This window comes from Dendrobates tinctorius, unplaced genomic scaffold (assembly GCF_039654945.1).
Source record: "Dendrobates tinctorius isolate UK_male_01 unplaced genomic scaffold, ASM3965494v1 ptg000015l, whole genome shotgun sequence".
Taxonomy (NCBI): Eukaryota; Metazoa; Chordata; class Amphibia; order Anura; family Dendrobatidae; genus Dendrobates; species Dendrobates tinctorius.
The window spans coordinates 23526249-23548095 of NW_027361683.1; the positions used below are offsets into that span (position 1 = coordinate 23526249).

The 21847-nt window shown below is 44.5% G+C and overlaps 2 protein-coding genes across 3 annotated transcripts in view; both read right to left on the bottom strand.

The window, feature by feature from the left end:
* The window catches only part of ADPRS (ADP-ribosylserine hydrolase), a 50663-nt gene that overhangs the window by 17073 nt on the left and 11743 nt on the right, over window positions 1–21847 (bottom strand). For both annotated transcript variants that reach the window (XM_073562874.1, XM_073562877.1), the window contains exons 2-3: window positions 18880–18976; window positions 17439–17646 (exon numbers count right to left, since the gene is read on the bottom strand). In XM_073562874.1, coding sequence (XP_073418975.1) covers window positions 17439–17646; window positions 18880–18976 — 305 coding nt within the window. The remainder of the gene's footprint in view (window positions 1–17438; window positions 17647–18879; window positions 18977–21847) is intronic.
* LOC141075713 (uncharacterized) lies at window positions 8062–15436 on the bottom strand. The gene is made up of 2 exons (XM_073562862.1): window positions 10827–15436; window positions 8062–10127 (listed from the first exon to the last, which is right to left on the bottom strand). The coding sequence occupies exon 2, from the start codon at window positions 9868–9870 to the stop codon at window positions 8611–8613; it is 1260 nt and encodes a 419-aa protein (XP_073418963.1). The 5' UTR covers window positions 9871–10127; window positions 10827–15436; the 3' UTR covers window positions 8062–8610.

Here is a 21847-nt window from a genome sequence, read left to right on the forward strand (position 1 = left end):
ACACCATTTGATCTTGCCATTCCACACGCCCTACATCAGACAAAGTAGGCCGCAAATTGGTCCCTCATTTGGCCAACTTCAACGGATGACCAGAGAGGGTGCTGAGTGAATTCAGGCAATTGGTTTGGAGCTGCATCATCGAGTTCAAAGTTAGGGTACTCTTTAACCATCACAAAATTAAGAACCACACACACACCTTCACCACCTCATCCACTGTTTCCAGCTTTAGATTAATGGCTGTGCCGAGAATGCGCCATCTGAAGACAAGAATACCAAAGGCACACTCTACAATTCTTCATGCCCTGGTCAGTCTGTATTTAAAGATTTTTTTTGTTGTGGTCCAAGTCCCGGTTGGAGTAGGGTTTCAGCAGGTTTTGGCACATTTGAAAGGCCTCATCCCCAACTATTACAAATGGCTATGGCGGACCTTCGGTGTGGGGGGGGGGGGGAAGACTCAGTGGCATGGGGAAATTAAAATGGTTGCCATACAACCTACGGCCCATGTCAGAGTCCTTAAAAGCCTGGGAGTCATTCCCACGGCCAAATGACCCAATGTCCACTGCAACTAACAGTCTGCATCCGCAATGGCCATAAGTACTGTAGAAAAGTACTTTTTGTAGTTATAGTACTCCAATCCACTTCTTTTGGGTTTGATTATCCAGATGTCTTTCCCATCCACCGCTCCCAAACAGTTGGGGAAATTGCAGACTGTCCAGAATTTGTCAGCAATATCTATCCACTTTTACGCGGTGGGCAGGGGGATAAATTCTGGACGGAGAACGTCCCACAAAGCCCAGCAGGTGTACGCAGCAATGACAAGGTGGATATTCCAATCCGGTACTGGAAGTGGAGTGAAGAGAGGATCTCTCCAGTAGCCAGGAACCTGCCATACCAAGAAAGAACAAAAAAAAAAAAAATATGTATATGGTTTTTTAAAACAAAATAAAAAAAGTTAGTACATGGCATAACAATAATTCTGCAGGCTTTTGTTTACTAAATGGCAGAATAATAATTCTGCAGCCTTGAAAATAGTACATGGCAGAACAAAAAATTCTGCAGGCATTGGTTTTTAAATATTACATACCGTAGTGTGACCAGGAGCCGTTCTTCAGGAGGAATCGCATGACGGAGCTGTGTGTCCCATCTCTGGATGAATTCTTGAACACGAGCAAGCAAATCCCTGAAGCTGTCTTGGGACATCCAGGTAGTCACTAATTTTCTCTGGGTTTCCCTGGAGCTCGCTGTAGAGGGTGTGGTACGCTCCATGGCTCTCCCGGAGTTCAATAATCAGATGTATCCACAAACGCCGCCACTGCAGTCTTCGCTGTCAAGCAAATGCAAAAGCCTTAGCCAGCGCGATGTCCAGATCCATGTTGAAGTGAAAACTCTTCCAGCACAGATCCATGTTCACAAAGTAAAAAGCAACAGAATCTGAATTGAGCTGCAAGATAGATAGAATTTCCATAACACACTCCCACTGAGGTCCCATTGGTGGAGTCTGTTTCAAGAATTTTGCAAGGATATTCCTCCTGTGAAATGTGACAACTAGACAACCCATGCGCATAAAAAACGCAAACGCATACAAACGCTGTGTTTGTCATGCGCACGCTAATGCATTAAAAAAGTTACAGCGTTTACAAGCGTTTAAGTTTTTTGCATGCGTTTTATGTGCGTACGAAACACTGCGAAAAACGGCGCAAATATGAAGCTAGCCTTAGCAAGTCTCTGACACAAGTGGAACTCCACTGAACCCTGCTCAGAAAGGAAAGCCACATCTATTGTATACTAAAAAGCATCTACCATATGTACTCGTGTATAAGCTGAGATTTTCAGCCCACTTTTTTGGGCTGAAAGTCCCCCTCTTGGCTTATACACGAGTCATACCTTGGCGGGGGGGGGGGGGTTTGGGGAGCGTCAGATCATACTGACCCCCCCCCCCCCCCCCGCTTCTCCCACGGTCTCCCTCCTTGCCTTCAGCGGTCACGTGGTACTGCACATTAAACTCATGAATATGCACATATTCATGAGTTTAATGAGCGGAACCACGTGAAAGGCAGGAAGAGCTGCCGGAGACAGTGGGAGTCGGAGGAGAAGCGGGGCTGCAGAGACTGCGCCAGGAGGGGGTAAGTATATCCAATATTCACCTGTCCCGTGTCCATCGCTGCTCACCGCTGTCTGCTGAGTCCTGTGATGTTTAGGCAGCAGGGGGCATGGTGATGTCAGTCACTGACACAGGAAGTGGCAGACAGCGGTGCACAGTGATGGAAACTGGACAGGTGAATATTTCACGTGCCGGGTCCTGAGCAGGAGACGCAAGTATGGCATTTTTTTGCAGCAGCATATGGGGGCATAATCTATGGAGCAGCTTATGGGGCCATAACCTTTATGGAGCATCTTATGTGGGCATTATTAACCTTTGTGCAGCATTATATGGGGTGTATTTTGTATGGAGCATCTTATGGAGCCATCATGAACTGTCTGGAGCATTATATGGGGCTCCTGATTCAATATGGATATTCAAAAACATTTAACCTACTGATGTCTCAATTAATTTTACTTTTATTGGTATCCATTTTTATTTTTGAAATATACCAGTAGCCGCTGCATTTTCCACCCTAGGCTTATACGCGAGTCAATAAGTTTTCCCAGTTTTTTGTGGCAAAATTAGGGGGGGGTGCCAGCTTATACTCCGGTATATACAGTACTTTTAGATGTTCCTCAAGGAGCCACAAACTTTGGATTACTGACTTGACAGCATTCAGCTGTTCTATCTTCAGTTTTAACACTACCAGGCGAGGTCAAGAGGCACCTGTACTCCTCCCAACTCCCCATACATGTTTATGCTCGGGGGGGTAGGCCATTGCCAGACTCAACTGGCAGCAGGTCATAGAGTACAGAGCTCTATGAGGGCTTGTTTTTTTTGTGTAATGAACTATAGTAATTATTGCTTCCATTTATGGATTATTCATTTTAGCTTACACAGGATGAGCAAAAATGGTAATTCTGGCGGTTTTGTTTTTTTAACACTTTCACTAAGAATTATTTTGGTTTTCACAATTCAGCCTCTGGTTGCCATAATAATTTGCTCCCCAAGACTGTGCTGCAAGATGCTGACTAAGTTAAAGAGGAAGTAACCTCACTATTAAAATCCTTACATTCCGTATTCACTATTGACCAAATAGACATGTGAACTATGGACTATAACGGGTACATGTTACATCAGTAAAAAAAAATATGGATACAACACATAGGTGCCATACGAATGTCTGAATGAGTCCTTAAAGTAGTAAGAAAAAGCAATTTCTAAAATTTAAAGTCAAATGAGCAACAGCCAGTCCTTTCCTTAGACACCGCCAAGGCATTTGATAGCATCAAATGAAACTTTGTGGGCTGTGTTGACCCTTTTTACCCCCCCCCCCCCCCAGGGTGGTTTGCATGTTAATGACCAGGCCAATTTTTACAATTCTGACCACTGTCCCTTTATGAGGTAATAGCTATGGAACGCTCCAATGGATCCTGGTGATTCTGAGGTAAAGTTTTTGATATGGCTCACGTTTGTGATAAACGGAGATATGGTGAAAAGTCTGCAATTTTCCAAATTTTGAATTTTCTTGCCCTTAAAATCAGATGTGTCACAAAAAGTGCTCACTAACATTTCCCACATGTCTACTTTACATCAGCACAATTTTGGAAGCAAAACTTCTGTTAGGAAGTTAAGGGTTAAAAGCTGAACGGCAATTTCTCATTTTTACAACTTTTTTTTATATAGGGACCACATCACATCTGACGTCCTGAAGTCACTTTGAGGGGTCTATATGATAGAAGATACCCAAAAGTGACACCATTCTAAAAACTGCCTTCAGGTGCTTCACAGGAATTTGGAATGGGAAAAAAAAAAAAAAAAAAAACTTTCACAAAAAGTTTGACATCCAAAAAATTTTTATTGCCCCCCCAGGATAACAGGAGAGATTGGACCTCAAAGGTTGTTGTGCAGTTTGTCCTGAGTATGAGGATACCCCATACAGTCATATGTAAAAGTTTGGGCACCCCTATTAATGTTATCCTTTTTTCTTTATAACAATTTTGTTTTTTGCAACAGCTATTTCAGTTTCATATATCTAATAACTGATGGACTCAGTTATATTTCTGGATTCAAATGAGGTTTATTGTACTAACAGAAAATGTGCAATCTGCATTTTAACAAAACTTGACCGATGCAAAAGTATGGGCACCTCAACATAAAAGTGACATTAATATTTCATAGATCCTCCTTTTTCAAAAATAACAGCCTCTAGTCGCTTCCTGTAGCCATTAATGAGTTCCTGGATGAAGGTATTTGTGACCATTCCTGTTTACAAAACAATTCCAGTTCAGTTAAGTTTGATGGTCGCCGAGCATGGACGGCCCACTTCAAATCATCCCACAGATGTTCAATGATATTCAGGTCTGGGGACTGGGATGGCCATTCCAGAACATTGTAATTGTTCCTCTGCATGAATGCCTGAGTAGATTTGGAGCGGTGTTTTGGATCATTGTCTTGCTGAAATATCCATCCCCTGTGTAACTTCAACTTCGTCACTGATTCTTGCACATTGTCAAGAATCTGCTGATAGTGAGTTGAATCCATGCGACCCTCAACTTTAACAAGATTCCCAGTGCCGGCATTGGCTACACAGCCCCAAAGCATAATGGAACCTCCACCAAATTTTACTGTGGATAGCAAGTGTTTTTCTTGGAATGCTGTGTTTTTTAGCCTCCATGCATAACGCCTTTTTGTATGACCAAACAACTCAATCTTTGTTTCAATAGTCCACAGGACCTTCTTCCAAAATGTAACTGGCTTGTCCAAATGTGCTTTTGCATTCCTCAGGCGACTGTTTGTGGCGTGCTTGCAGAAACGGCTTCTTTCGCATCACTCTCCCATACAGCTTCTCCTTGTGCAAAGTGCGCTGTATTGTTGACCGATGCACAGTGACACCATCTGCAGAAAGATGATGCTGCAGGTCTTTGGAGGTGGTCTGTGGATTGTCCTTGACTGTTCTCACCATTCTTCTTCTCTGCCTTTGATATTTTTCTTGGCCTGCCACTTCTGGGCTTAACAAGAACTGTACCTGTGTTCTTCCATTTCCTTACTATGTTCCTCACAGTGGAAACTGACAGGTTAAATCTCTGAGACAACTTTTTGTATCCTTCCCCTGAAAAGCTATGTTGAATAATCTTTGTTTTCAGATCATTTGAGAGTTGTTTTGAGGAGCCCATGATGCCACTCTTCATAGGAGAATCAAATAGGAGAACTACTTGCAAGTGGCCACCTTAAATACCTTTTTTCATGATTTGATACACCTGGCTATGAAGTTCAAAGCTCAATGAGGTTACAAAACCAATTTAGTGCTTCAGGAAGTCAGTAAAAAGTACTTAGGAGTGTTCAAATCAAGAAAATAATAAGGATGTCCATACTTTTGCACCGGTCAAATTTTGTTTAAATGCAGATTGCACATTTTCTGTTAGTACAATAAACCTCATTTGAATCCAGAAATATAACTGAGTCCATCAGTTATTAGATATATGAAACTGAAATAGCTGTTGCAAAAACCAAAATTGTTAAAGAAAAAAGGTTAACATTAATAGGGGTGCCCAAACTTTTACATATGAGTGTATATGCAGGTAAACCACTATTTGGGCACACGGCAGAGCTCGAAAGGGAAGGAGTGCAGTTTTACTTTTTCAATGCAAAATTGGCTGGAATTAAGATCAGACACCATGTCGTGTTTGGAGAACCCCTGATGTGCCTCATCTAGATGTGTGGTGAGCACTTTGAACCCCCAAGTGCGTCACAGAAGTTTAGTGTAGGGCCATATAAAAAAAAAAAAATAAATAATTTTCCAGAAAAATGATTGTTTTTCACCCCCAAAAGTTGTTGTGCAATTTCTCATGAAATACACCTATACCCCATATGTAGGGGAGTAGTACTTTTGAGGCACAGTGCAAAGATCAGAAGGGAAGAGGTGCCATACTATAGTTCAGATTTTGCTGTAATGTTTCAGGGTGCAATGTCACATTTGCAGAGCCCCGGAGGTGCCAGAACAGAAACCTCCTACAGTATATGTGAACTCGTTTTACAAACTACACTCCCCAATGAATTGGGTGCAGTGATCATATTAACAACATGTGCCTAACAGTTTTATACCACTGAGCAGTGAAGAAAGAATAAGTTTCATTTTTACCACTGTCGTTTTATCCCCAAGTTTTGTTTTCTAAAGGTTAATAGGAAGTTTTTTTTGCAACAAACTGAGGTTCATTTATTCCCGAGTGCACCAATACCCAACATGTAATCGGGTAATATTTCAGGCACACTGAAAAGCACAGAAGGCAAGGACTGTCAGATTTTACTGTTATGGTTTGCAGGAGCCATGACCCACTGGGAGAGCCCATGAGGTTACAAACCAGACAGGCCCAAATGCATCTGCACTAATCCAGGGTGCAGCGGACCCAAGTAAAATGGCACCCTGGATTAGTGCAGATGCATTTGGGCCTGTCTGGTTTGTAACGGATTTTTTCCTCTGAGGTTTTCATGTTCCATGAGGTGCCAGAACAGCAAAACCCACCATAAGTGACCACATTTTACAAACTACACCTCTCAATGAATTCATCTAGGGGTATAGTGATCATATTGACAACATGGGTAGGACACAGAATTTTATAGTGTTGGGTAGTGAAGACAAAATAACTACATTTTTACCAGCAAAATGTTTTAGCCAAAGAGTTTACATTTCCACACAAGGAGTTAAAACCGCACCAAAATTTGTCCCACAATTTCTAATGAACGTGACATACCCAATATGTGGCAGTATAGTACTACTTAGCCATACAGAAAGACTCAGGAGAAAAGCAGCACCATTTGCCTATTCAAGTGAATGGGTCTGTTCCACGAGGACATGTCCGTTTTTTAATGTCAGCCCGAGCCACAAAACCTCCAGTACATGCATAAAACACACATGGATGTCATCCATGTGACACGCATCGGCACTGGGGAATAAGTGTTCCAGTAAGTGCTGTTCCCCAGCTCTCATCATTCTCCCCTGCTCTGTCTGCGATCGGCGCAAGCAGGAGAGAATGATGAGAATTACATTTAAGTGATAAAAGACAGCAGGTGATGGCTGATGGGACTATTACTCTCATCAGCCTACCCCTGCTGCTGCTAATAACAGTAGCGAATGAAGGCGGTATTTATCAGCCGCTGCCTGAGCGATAAATGGGAACCCACACCGTTTTTTTCCTGTATTTTCCATAACCAGCCAGGCAAAACTCCAGCAAGGTTGGTTATCAGGAACAGAGGGGTCCCCACACCGGTTAAATTATTTGGCTGGAGTCTCACGGCCGCATTTCTCGTCCGAGGATCGCATTGTAAACCTCGCAATGGCTGTCTGCTCTCCTGACCTGGGCTTGACAGCTGCATAGTATTCCATCATGCTGTCAGGCGAGGTGCCAGCAAGTCCGTTCAGTGCGATGCGATTATCGCAGGAGAAATACGCCAGTGCGTCTCTGCCCTTTAAATTAAAAACTGCATGGGGTCCCTCCCATTTTTGACAACCAGCCTTGCTAAAGCAGACAGCTGAGGGCTGGTATTCTCAGGCTGGTAAGGAGACATGGATATTGACACCCCCCCCCTCCCCCCGCCTAAATAGCCCACAGCTGCCCAGAAAAGGCACATCTATTGGATGCGCCAGTTCTGCCACTTTGAACAGCTCTTTCCACTTCTGTAGTGGTGGCAAATGGGATTCGTAATTGTTGCGGGACGAGTTGACTTTTATTGCCTTCATTTTCGGGAACATTACATTTTTTTGATCACTTTCTATTTGGATTTTTGGGAGGCAGAATGAACAAAAACCGGTAAGTCACTGTATTTTTTTTTTTGCTATTCCGTGTGTTGTAACATTGATAAGGCAGTTTTATTCTTAGGGTCAGTACGATTACAGCGATACCTCTATTTTTATGTTTTGGCGCTTTTATACAATAAAAAAAAAAAAAACTAAACTTAGAGGGGAAAAAAAAAAAAAAAAAAAAAAAAAAAACACGGATTACTTACCGGTAATACTCTTTTGTAGAGTCCACGACAGCACCCACTGAGAGAGGGGATCCGCCCCAGGAACAGGAAACCTACAGAGAGATAAATGGGGCGGTCCCCCTCGCTCCCTCAGTTTGTATTACCGAGAACAACGGAGGAACCGCCATACATGTTTTAGTCATTTTGTTTGGGCGATTCATATATCTTACCCCTATAGCCTTTACATTCGCTAAGTTTAATCATATATTAAATTCTAATTACAATCTCCACCACCAAGGAGACCCATGTGTGAAAAAATTTTTACGGGAGGGAAGTGAGCGGGTGCTGTCGTGGACTCTACAAAAAAGTATTACCGGTAAGTAATGCGGTTTTTCCTCTTCGCCACGACAACACCCACTGAGATTTCCAGAGATAATCACTTGGGAGGGCACACCGTGTTAAGGACCGATCTACCAAAGGTCAAATCCTCTGTAGAGGACAAATCTAGTCTATAGTGACTATAGAAGGTAGATGGAGAAGACCAGGTTGCAGCCTTACATATTTGTTCAATTGGGACGTTTGCTCTCAGCCCAGGAGGATGATATGGCTCTAGTAGAGTGCGCCTTAATCCCCAGCGGAGGGTCTTCTCCTTTTGCCAAATATGCCATTGTGATCGCATCTCTAATCCACCTGGATAATGTGCCTGTTGTAACTCCAGACCCCTTTCTGTTGCCCTGGAAGGAGACAAAAAGAGACCTACTCTGCCTCCAGGGACTGGTCCTATCAAGGTAGGCTAGTACAGCTCTCCTCACATCTAAGGTGTGATATTTCACCTCGTCCTGCTTTGACGGGTTCTCATAGAAGGAAGGTAGGCATATCTCCTGAGACCTATGAAATTTAGTTGCCCGTTTGGGAAGGTAGGACGGGTCTGTCTTCAAAATCAGTCTGTCTCGTGTTATTGACAGGAACGGAGGGTCTACTGATAGAGCATGAAGATCACTTACTCTTCTAGCTGATACTAAAGCTACTAGTGTAGCAGTTTTCAATGAGAGGCACTTCACTGATGCCGACTTTATGGGCTCAAACGGCGCCTGAGTAAAGGCATCCAAAACCAGAGTAAGGTTCCATGCCGGAAGCCGAGGAATATGCACCGGTTCTGATCGTTGACAAGCTGAAACAAGACGGTTTACCCATCTATTTGCTGCCACGTTATAGTTAAATAGGGCTCCTAGGGCCAATATATGGACCTTTAGAGTATTAACTGAAAGGCCCAATTCTCGGCCTCTTTGAAGAAACTCTAAGATGGGTGTAATGGGTACTTCACCGGCTAGCTCTGCTGGGTGAAAGGCCAGGAATTTTCTCCACACCTTAGCGTATATTCTTGTAGTAGACTCTTTCCTACTTTGTAGCAGGGTATTAATCAGGTTTTCCGAAAAGCCCTTCTGCTTCAATAGTTCCCTTTCAAATTCCAGGCCGCTAGTTGTAGGGATTTGGCCTGTGGATGGTAGCAGGGTCCCTGCGAGAGAAGATCCTGGTGCAGCGGCAGGATCCACGGGTCGGTTATTGACATGGCTCTCAGCCATGAAAACCACGGCCTTTTGGGCCAAAACGGGGCCATCAAGATGACCCTCGCCCTCTCTTGTCTTATTTTCCTGACTACTGTTGGAAGTAGAACCATTGGAGAAAAGGCATAGGCTAGCCGGAATGCCCAGGGTGCTTGGAGGGCATCTAGAATGTCTGGGTTGTCTGACCTGTAGAGCGAAGCGAACTTCTTTACGCGTCTGTTGGCTCTGGTGGCAAACAGGTCTCTCTCTGGTCTGCCCCATTCTGTCGCTACTGTCTCGAAGACGTGCCTGCTGAGGACCCACTCGCCCTGATATAGGACCTGGCGACTGAGATAGTCTGCTTGAGAGTTGTCTACTCCTCTTATGTGGAGTGCCAACAAGGAGTGAAGATGTACCTCGGCTATCTCTAGGATCTCTTCCGCGATAGACAACAGTCCCGACCGCGTACCTCCCTGTCGGTTTATATAGGCAACTGCGGTGGTATGGTCTGTCTGGATTCTCACGTGGGTTCCTCTTAACTGCGGGAGAAATTGAGATATCGCATAGTAAATTGCTTTTAGCTCCTTTACATTAGAGGAAGTTTCTCTCTCATGTTTACACCACCGGCCTTGTATCATGTGCTCCTCCAGGTGGGCCCCCCAACCCAAGGGGCTAGCATCCGTGGTGAGCACCTTGGAGGGAGTTACCCACCATTGCACTCCCTTAGACAAATTGGTAGGATTTAACCACCACTTTAGGGATTTAACAACTTCTGGCGATAGGGACATCCTCCCTTCCAACCGCCCCTGCAGTCTGTTTCCTGCAGAATAGCCCACTGTAGTGTTCTAGAGTGGAACTGGGCCCATTGCACCACTGGGATGCACGATATCAGGGACCCCAGCAAGGACATACCCTGTCTCAATGATATTACGGGTCTTCCTGTAGTATTCTGTATCTTATTGATTATGGCCACTGCTTTAGCGTCTGGTAGAAAGCACTTCTGACTTACAGAATCTACTTGCAGGCCTAGGAACCTGACAGGTAACTGGTTCTAGTCTGGACTTCTCCCAGTTGATTAGCCATCCTAGCATTTGTAGGGATGAGATAATCTTAGCCATTCTTGTTTTGCACTGAGAAACAGAATTCCCTACTACGAGCAGGTCGTCCAAGTAAGGGACCACTAGTGTGTCATTCAGCCTTACATACGACATCACTTCCAGCATCAATTTGGTAAATACCCGAGGAGCCATGGATAGCCCGAATGGCATTGCCACAAACTGGAAATGCTGAATCCGACCCTTGAACCAAACCGCTACCCGCAGGAACTTCTGGTGCTCTCGGTATATGGGTAGATGGTAATAGGCATCCTTTAGGTCCAAGACTGCCATGTAACACCTGGGAAACAAAAAAGTTTTATTGCAGAATTTATTGACTCCATCTTAAATGGCCTCAGCCTTAAGAAGGTATTAAGCTTCTTTAAATTTATTATGGTCCTAAAAGCCATCTGGTTTTGGGACTAAAAATAGAGGAGAATAAAAGCCCATTTTTTCCTCTCTCCCACTTTTGTTAAAATCTCGTCCAGTTCCGTGCCAAAGAGGTACTTACCCTGGCAGGGTATAGCACACAGTTTAGTTTGTCTGCGTGTCCCCTTTCCACCCCTTCAACCATAAGGCCCGCCGGCCTGCATTGGTTAGCCCTGCTGCTCTAGCCGATAAACGGAGAGAGTCCGCTGAGGAATTGGAGGAAGGCCGCTGCTCCTTTAATGAGGGGCATAGAGGACAGGAGTTTATTCCTGGCCACTCCGTTTTTAATATTGTCCTCTAGGTCATTCAGCCATACCAACATTGATCTTGCTGTGCACGTGGCTGCTATTGCGGGCTTAAAAGCTGCCGTACATGCTTCCCAGGATAGTTTAAGGAGTGTATCGGTCTTACGATCTAATCAGTCAGCCAAAGTTCCTGAATCCTCTACCGGCAGGGAGGATCTACGAGAGGTAGAGGCCACCGCCGCATCCACTTTGGGGGCTCTCGACCAAGCTGTCAATTCCTCGTCAAACGGATATTTACGCTTAGACGTTAAGGGGAGGAAGGTTCTCTGCCCCTGTTTTTCCCACTCCCTTTTCACCAGCTCTTTTATAGCTGGGACCACTGGGAATGCTCGGACCTTTCTACGGGAAATGCCTGCAAACATTATGTCTTGTGGAGTCTTGGGGTCCTTACTCTCTGGTAGCCCCATGGTATTTCGGACAGACTTAACCAAGTTACTGACGCTGTCCGTAGGGAAACACGCCTGCTCCTTGTCCTCTGAGGAAGGGTATTCCTGGGATCTATCAGAGTCTAGTTCCCCGGATTCTGACGGCGACCTTGACGCAGGCGAAGCTCCTCCTCTCGGTGAACTTATCTGTCTCACAGAGGAGTGACCCCCCCAGACTACTGGAGCTGCCCAAGGCCCGTAGCTCTTCCCTAATTATCGCTCGGATATCATCTATCTTCCGTGAGGATTCCTCCTGTAAGGCCTCCTCAATACACGCTTGGCATAATCTTTTAGGGTGGCCGTCTGGGAGGGGCTGAGAACATAAGACACTCTATTTTTCGCCTTCTCTGTTCTTTTGGCCTAAAAAGGGGGGTATGGACCAGAAAAAAGAAGGGCATCAGCTATTTATTCTGACTAAAAACACTCACCCGTGAGTCTAGTCAGCAAACTACCGGCTGCAGGGTCCGCGCCTCAGGCTGAGGCGAGGCGTGGGATGATTTCTTCTCCTTCCGTTTTTTATCCAGGGGCTCAACTTGCTTGGAAGGTTTGCTAGATTCCTTCCTGGAGCTGCCACTTCTGGTGCTGCTGCTTCTCCTTGTAGCACCGCTTTGTCTGCTGCCATGTGGGGATTCCACTGGCTGACTAAGGCCTGTTTCACACTTCCGTTTGTGTCCGCCAAACGGATCCGTTTCCGTTTTTTTTTTGACGGATCCGCGGTAACCACTAATGGAAGTCTATGGGACAAAAAAAACGGATCCTGCAAAAAATAGCGGATCCGTTTTTTTACGGAAACCAACGGATTTTGACGGATTTGAAAAAACGGAAGTGTGAAACAGGCCTTAGCGGGAGCGAAGCTGGGTCTTCTATGGATGACATGACTGCGCACTGGCGCTGCCTCCTTGGCTTCTTTTTATAGCCTTTCCACTTTTTTGTCATCCTTTTTTTTTTTAGCCCCTTCTGCGCATGCGTTCTCCCGCGAGCGCCTCCTCCTGCACTGATCCCGGAAGGCCTCCATACCCTTACTTCCGGGTTGCCTGCCTGGGAGCGCCGCTGGAAGCGCTGATGCAGCGGCCCCGACAGTGACACCACGGGCCCACACGTTAACCCCTGCAGGTATGACCTCCGGTAGCGCTGCCTGGCACAAACGCTCAGGCGGCGCGCGGCCACCATCCCTGATATGCCTAATGGCATTGTGTAATGCATTCGTCCCCTTCCTGGGGGGGGGGGGGGGGGGGTATACGCCCCCGTCCCCTCAGTGAGCCTTGGCACCTTCTTACCTCCGGCCTCACCTGCATTACCAGCTCTGGGGGGGGTGGGGGGGACATCACCTCTCTGCCCGACGCTGCCTCCAGTCCTGGGGCCCCTGCTGCTCATATTATGCACGCAGGCGGCTACCAGACGACCAGGTATCCTTCTGCGGGTTCCTTCCTAGGAACAGGAAACCAAACTGAGGGAGCGAGGGGGCCCGCCCCATTTATCTCTCTGTAGGTTTCCTGTTCCTGGGGCGGATCCCCTCTCTCAGTGGGTGCTGTCGTGGCGAAGAGGAAAAAAACTATTTTTGCATCGCTTTATTCTGAGTGATATAACTCATTTTTCAGCTGATTGGGCTGTATGGCGGCTTGTTTTTTGTGGGACAAGATGACATTTTCAGCAGTACCATGTTTATTTTTATCAGTCTTTTTGATTGCGTGTTATTCCACTTTATATTTTTTTATGGTGTTCACTAATGGGGTTAATTAGTGGGACAGTTTTGTAGGTCAGGTTGTTGCAGACGCAGGGATACCAAAAATGTGTAATTTTGTTTAGATTTTTCTTCAAATACTTAGAGCTAGAATATATTGCTTTCCTTATTATTAATTCAGAATTTTTAAAAAGGATTTTTACATAAAAAAAAAAAAAAAAACACCATCACTTCACCCCCTAACTTTTTTTTAGTTTGTCCCACTATGGGACAATCATTTTTTTGCAGGCTGATCGCTTCTATGGCATGGAGATGAAGCAGCATTGCCATAGATGCCGTCAGCTCTGCACTGACAGACTTGCTGATCATGCACTGTGCAACGGCTCACACTAAATGTGATCTATAAAATCTGGGATAAGGACCTTCTCCGTATCAAGGGATTCACAAACTATTCCCCTCTGTGGCACAATACGAAACTAAGCAAAATAGCTAAAATAGAGGGCTTTTGGGGGAATGGGAACGCAGAGGGATTTTGCTACTGACCCAAATACGTGACGGATCAATAAAAAGTTTTGATCAGATTCACTCTGGGCTTGGCATTCCACATAGAGCCTTCTATCAGTATTTGCAGCTTTGTCATGACTTCCAAACACAAAGACAACTAAGGGTACCGTTACACCTAGCGATGCACCAGCGATCCCGACTAGCGATATGACGCAGTCAGGATCGCTGGTGCATCGCTAGGTGGTCGCTAGTGAGCTGCCACTCAGGCAGATCTCACCAGAGACATCGCTACTTACCTGTCACACCAGGCGATCCTGCGTCCTCCCGTCCGGCCCCACGCGTCGCTCGTCGTCACAGCAGGAAGCGCCGCAGGAAGTGACCGATGAGGAATGGTCCAGCAGCTTCTCGCGCGATCAGCGATTACCAGCGGGGGAGCCGATCCAAGGTAAGCATCACATGCAGCGATATCGCTAGCAATATCGCTGCAACGTCACAAAAATCGGTGACTTTACAGCGATATTGCTAGCGTGTGTAATGGGGGCTTAAGGTAGATCTCATTAATCACTATATCTAAGATTTAATCTCTACAGCATCTAATATGAAAGGCCTTACTTCCTCTATTTACAGGATATTGTTACCCTTATATCTAGATAAGCATCCCATGTTGGTCAGATCAAACTGGAAAGAGAATGTTGGCTTCATATCTGAAGAATGGAATTAAATACTAGTATAGGTGTTTCTCTCTATCCAAGTCCCAAATTTTCCTTATCCACAGGGTATGAGGCACTTACGTTAAAAAGGAACTCAAAGTTTATAAATATATGGGAACGGTGGCTGGTCACCCCTGGGGTGGCATCTGTGGAGCTACACAGAATAAATGTACTAGACCGGTTGGCTATTTCGGCATTTTAAATATTGTGAGGACATAAAGATACCAATTATTTTCTGCTTGTAAACATGCTGTTAGTGAACATACAACCAATACTAGTTTTGGATTAATCCCTGTATTTAATAACATGTCACCATTCTTTGTGAAAACTTTCATTTGAACAAAATTTAAAACTTTGTTTGGCATAGACTACCTTGGCAGGTATAGGACTAAAGAAACAAGTTTAACTCTTAAAGTTTGTAAAGTTTGGGTTGGTACTATAATGTTTAGTGTAAGTAATTGTTAATAAAATGAATAAAAATCTTATGTAAAAAGTGAAGGGTATCAAAAACCAGTACCACTGAAAACTGCATCATGTCAGGATTAAAGAAAAAAAAAAAAAAAAAAAAAAAAAAAAAAGTTGTGCCATTTTCCATGTTCTTGGGTTGGGCGAGGGGCTCAATTTTTGCACTCCGAGCTGAAGTTTTTAATTATACCATTTGGGTGCAGATACGTTCTTTTGATTGCCCGTTATTACAATGTCGTAGAGGGGGGGGGGGGGGGGGGGAAAAAAAAAAAAAAAAAAAAAAAAAAAGTACCGTACACACTCCAGGGGGTCGGAGGGGGAGGGGAGCGGGGGCGTCAGATCATACTTACCCCCCTCCTGGCACATATTAATGACTTTAATGAGCGGTACCACGTGACTTCTGAAGGAAGGAAGAGCTGCTGGAGAAGCAGGGGCTGCGCCAAGAGGGGGCGAGTATATGCGATATTCACCTGTCCCCGTTCCGCTGCCACGCGTCACTGTCCTCTGATTGTGACGTTCAGGTCAGAGGGCGTGATGAAGTGGTTAGTGCGCGCCCCCTACCTGAACAGTCGCTGACAGAGGACTCGGAAGACAGAGCGGTGCGGTGGAACGGGGACAGGTGAGTCTCACCGGTGCTGGGGTCTGAACCAGTGGCAACCACAGCACCTGGCCCCCATAGCGTGCCGGTGTCCCCGCCTGCTCAGGACACCGGCAGCTGGCCCCCAGCGACGAGAGGTGAGCCTGTCTTATTCGCAGCCGCATATGGGGCCATAACCTGTATGGGGCATCTTCTGGGGCCATTATTAGCCTTTGTGCAGCATTATATGGGGTGTACTTTGCATGAAGCATCTTAAGGGGCCCCATCATGAACTATAAGGAGAATTATGTGGGGCTCCTGATTCAATATGGATATTCAAAGACATTTGACTTACTGATGTCAATTAATTTCACTTCTATTGGTTTCAAAAATAAAAATTGATATTAGAATTACAGACTTGCTATGACCTTCGACCAGCGGGTGGCACTCATAGCAGTCCAACACCAACAACCTTTGAGGTCTTGGGGTACGTGCACACGCTGCGGAATCCGCACGGATTTTGCAAAAACCGCAGATAATCCGCAGGTCCAAAGACCTGCGGATTATCTGCGGTTTGGTCCTGCGGATTCACTATCTCCACAATGGTGTAGATAGGTTTCCGCAGAAAGAATTGACATGCAATTCTTTCTGCGGATTCAAAACCGCAGCAAATCCGCACGGATTTTTCCGCAGCGTCGGCACAGCGTTTTTTTTTCCCCATTCATTTGAATGGTACTGTACACCACAGCTAAAACTGCTGCAGGTCCGCAGCGGCCAAAACCGCTGCGGAAACGCAGCGGAATCCGCAGCGTGTGCACGCAGCCTTAGGGAGACTTCTGGTTGTCATGCCAACACACCTATGACCCACCATCACATGATGCAGATCAACGGTGAGTGCATTTCCGGTTGGATGGCCAGAAGCGCTTGTTAAATGTCAGAGTTTGACAGCGGCATTTAACTAGTTAATACCACGTGCGGATCGTGATACTGCCCGCTGCTGTTGCGGGCATATGTCAGCTGTTCAAAACAGCCGACATGTCCCGGCTTTGAGGTGGGCTTACCGCCAGAGCCCACATCAAAGTGGGGGATACGGACATCAGTGTATTAGTATGTCTGATGTCAGTAAGGGGGATAAAAAAAGATTAAAAAAAAAAAAATAGACATTACCGCTGTGTGCATTAAAAGTGCAATCTTTACAGTAAACTGCGTAACGAAAAAAATGTTACTTTTTTGCCAGCAACACTGCAATAAAATGAAAGATCTTTTACAGCCCTATAGCCCAAAAAACGAGAACGTTATTGGTCTCGGAAAATAGTAACTAAACTATTGGTTTTTTTTTTTTTTACAAATTTCCCCAGTTTATTTTTGTAATTTTTACCATATACTGAACATGGCAAGTAAAAGTGGGTACAATTATAAATAAGAAATTTTAACTCTTAGAAAACGGGGAGGAAAAATGCTTTGTCTTTTTAACCTCTTAAGAATTAACCAATTTTGGGCCTTTGGGACAATGTTACTTTAAAAATATTTAATTATCCATAGCTTTTAAAAAAGTCACAATTAGGGTTTTTCTTGTAGTTTTTTTTTTTTTTTTTTTTATTAAAGGCAGTATGCAAGAAAAAAAAAATAATAACTGATATTGTATTAAATCTGTAGTAACCTTTATAATATCCTGAATATTTGGAAAAGCCAGCGGAATCCCGACCACTCTCATGGCAGCTCCATTCCCAAAAGAACCTCTCCCATTGAACTGTTCCTTAGCTGGAGTGAAGACATTAGGGTACTTTCCACTTTGAAGCTTTTCAAACACGTGTATTACTCCCATGCCATAGCCACGATCGGGATCATTGAAGTACTCAGTAGTGAATCTGAAAAAACAGGGAATGTGAAATTCAAAAAGGGCCTACCCCTTTCAGGACAATGACCATTTTTCTTCCCTTACCTCCAAAAACTAAAATTTGTTATTTTCACAAATAAATCTTAATGACACTAATACATTTACCATACAAAGTGTTTTTTTTTTTTTTTTGTTTTTTTTTAAATCTCAAGTCGGGTTTAATGGGGTTGCATTTTTTATATGCACTGTATTTTTCAGGCTATAAGACGCACCGGACCATATGACGCACCTAGGTTTTTAAAGTGGGAAATTAAAGAAAAAATTGAAGAAAAAAAAAAAAAAAACGCATACAATCAAAGACAGTATTTACCAAGTACCTTATTTATATGCAATATAGCCTTTACTTGGTCACTTAAACCAATGTATATGTTCATTTTGTTTCTGTTTTAGGTGGTGTCTGTTTACTGGCCAGTGAGAACATGCTCCTATTTTGCACGCATACCAGCTTATACTCATGTTAGTTTTTATTTTGTTAAATGACTGTATATTAGCAAGTTTGATGTATGACTACACATTTGCTAAGATTACTTACTCAAGAGTAAGAACTGACCAACCTTAAAGAGGATTTTTCTCCAATGGTCACATGATAAAATGGCAGAAGATCTGAACAAAATGTATTTTATGGTTTCTCATCCCCGTTGCGGAGAGACATTAGCTTGTAAGGGTTATATGCAATTATCCACTATACAAGAGAGCGCTCTTCCCCCCCCCCCCCTCCATGCATGACCTTGCCCAATCAAAGGGTGCAAGTAGTAAGATCTGTGTAACCTGGTTAAACACTTTACCATATTACACAGCAAAAGCTGGTTCTGCCCTTCTCTGGGGGCAATTCCCCCCCCCCCCATATGATGCCTCCTGCTTATGATTGGACAATGCCATGCAGGAGAAGTAGTAAAGTCCCCCAGAGAAGATTCTGCTAACTCGCCCTTGGTTACAGTTGACATTGGCACAAACTTTACAAGACCTTCTCTTCAAAGAGGAGAAAAGAAAAATTACAATTTTATTCAGATATTCAGCAACTTTACCATAATAGGGCCAGGTTAGCATGAAAAAAAATAAAATAAAAAAGTTGAAAAGGTCTTATTTAAAACTTTAATCCAAAGAACCCTGCTAAAGCCCACAGTTTGATTTGAGATGTTTAACTGCACATACACAGATGCAATGTCCACTTTGCAAAGTAATATTTATAAAACAGCACACGTACCTTTCAGCGAGATCTTTTTCATCAAATGGAGGCTTCTCCAGCAATGATCGTACCACGGATCTGGCCATGGCTGTGTCATCTGTGTACATGAGCGATTCTGAGACAAAGAAAAAAAAAAAAAAAATCGTGTAATCTGCACGACTGTAAACTTTAGTTACAAATTATATAAGAACTTGAACTGCTGAAAGACACAGGTGAAAAAAACCAAGAATGGTTAACTCCTAATAATCCGTCTATGTGCCCTGGGCCTAGCAAACCAGGGATGAAATATTACATCTGAGCGATCACACGGAGTGTGCAGGTGATCGCTGCCTGGTGTCAGCTCATTCTGACAGGCGACACCTGTCGTTAAGTGCCAGGAGCGGTTAATTTTTCTTTACATTTATGAAAAAAAAAAAAAATTATATATATAATATATATATATATTTTTAAAAGATATTGCATCTCTAAATAAATATTTGAAGAAAAAAAAAAAAAAAAAAGTACACGTTTGATATCAGTGTCCACAAAAACCTAACCTACAAAATGTCCCACGAGTTAACCCCTTCAGAGAATACCGTAAGAAAAAAAAACAAAGCAAAACAATGCTTTATTATACCGAAAAAAAAAGTGTAATAAAACACGATGAAAAAGACGGATGAAAATAAAAATGGTAATGCTGAAAATGTCATCTTGTCTAGCAAAAAACAAGCTGCCATACAGCTCCATCAGCAGGAAAACCACCATGGTTACTTACCGGTAGCCGGTTTTTCCGGAACCCATGACAGCACCACATGAGAGAGGGATCCGCCCCGCCAGGACCCTACTGAAACATAAGGGGCGGCACCTCTCCCCCGCTTCAGTTGGATTACAGAGCATTTGAGAGGACTTACCGGTTAGTTACATATTTATCCAACACCACATCACACAGATACACCCGACTATTGTGCACACCCAAACGGTGAAAAGGGGGGGGGGGAAAATATACGGGTGCTGTCATGGGTTCCGGAAAAACCGGCTACCGGTAAGTAACCATGGTGGTTTTCCCTTCACCCATGACAGCACCACATGAGAGATTCTGGAGACTTCGAACACCTTAGGGAGGGACCACCGCTTGCAGCACCCTTCTACCAAAGGTCAAGTCAGCCGAGGAGGATAGATTTAGTCTATAGTGTCTAAAGAAAGTTGAGGGTGAGGTCCAGGTAGCGGCCTTACAAATTTGCTCTATTGATACCTCTTACTCAGCCCAGGAGGTCGCCACGGCTCTGGTGGAATGAGCCTTGATGCCGTCAGGAACCGGGACGCCACTAGCTGAATAGGCTACACTAATGGCCTCCCTAATCCATCGGGCAATAGTCCCCTTTGACACTCCATAACCTTTCCTAGCACCCTGAAAGGCTACGAATAGGGACTGGGACCTCCTCCACTGGCTGGTTATAGACATATACTCTACTAGGGTTCTTTTAACGTCTAGGCTATGAAATTTCTCCTCCCCTGGGTTTTTCGGATTCTCGCAAAAGGAAGGGAGGACAATTTCTTGGTTTCGGTGAAAGTTAGTTACTACTTTCAGCAAGTAAGCAGGGTCTGTTCTCATAACCACCCTATCCTGGTATATCTGGGTATATGGTGGGTTGACTGAGAGGGCCTGCAAGTCACTAACTCTACGTGCCGACGTTAGAGCTACCAAAATGATGGTTTTTAGGGTGAGATTTTTAGTTGAAATCTGCTGTATGAGTTCAAACGGCTCCTTCGTAAGGGCTTCCAGTACCAGATTTAGATCCCATGGAGCCATTTTTGGTAGGGAAACTGGCCTAGATCTGTGGCAAGATTTTATGAACCTGGCTACCCATCTGTTTGCCGCTATATTGCAATTGTATAATGCACCCAGCGCTGAAACCTGTACCTTGAGGGTATTAACCGCCAGGCCTAGCTGTAGGCCTGCCTGCAAGAACTCCAAGATGGACTCGATTGGGGGTTCTTGACCTAACGGTTTTCCCCAGGGATTGTAGAAATTTTTTTCCACGTCCTGCCATATATGTTGGTTGTTATTGGTTTTCTACTTTTCATTAGAGTAGTCACCAAAACCAGGGAAAACCCTTTATCTCTCAAAAGTGCCCTCAAATTCCACGCCGTCAGATGGAACCCCTTGACTTGTTTGTGGAATATCAGCCCCTGAGCTAATAAATCTGGAATTTCTGGCAGTACCCACGGGTCCGAGAGAGACATCATTTGTAGTAGTGAAAACCACGGTCTTTTTGGCCAGAACGGGGCTATGAGGATTACTCTGGCTTGCTCGTCTCTTATCTTTTTTACCACTGCTGGGATTAACGCTACTAGGGGAAAGGCATAGCTCAGTTTGAACAGCCACGGGATTTGCAGAGCGTCTACTGCCCACGGGTTTTCCCCTGGGTTTAATGAGCAGAACCTCCTCACTTGCCGGTTGTTTTTGGTGGCAAAGAGGTCGATCACTGGCTGCCCCCATAACTGTACTATCCTCTGGAATATTACACGATTTAAGGCCCACTCTCCCTGTTTTAACTTGTTGCGGCTTAGAAAGTCGGCTTGAACATTTTCTGTCCCTTTGATGTGTAGGGCCGTCAGGGAGGTTAGATGTTCTGCTTTGAGAAAGATTCTTTTGGCTTCGTCCATTAGGGAGTTTGACCTTGTCCCTCCCTGGTGGTTGACATACGCCACTGCCACCCTGTTGTCTGACATAATTCGGACGTTTTGACCCTGTAACATGGGAATGAATGCCTCTAAGGCTCTGTTTACCGCTCTTAACTCTCTTAAGTTGGAGGAAGCCTTCTGCTCTAGGTGACCCCAGGACCCTTGGGCTATTTGTTCTCTCAGGTGTGCCCCCCCATCCCGAGGAGCTTGCGTCCGTCAATATTACATCGGACACGGGCCTGTGCCACAAAGTTCCTCCTGCTAAATTTGTGCCGTCTAGCCACCAAGTGAGAGAGTTTTTCCCCATTTCGGAAAGTTCCAG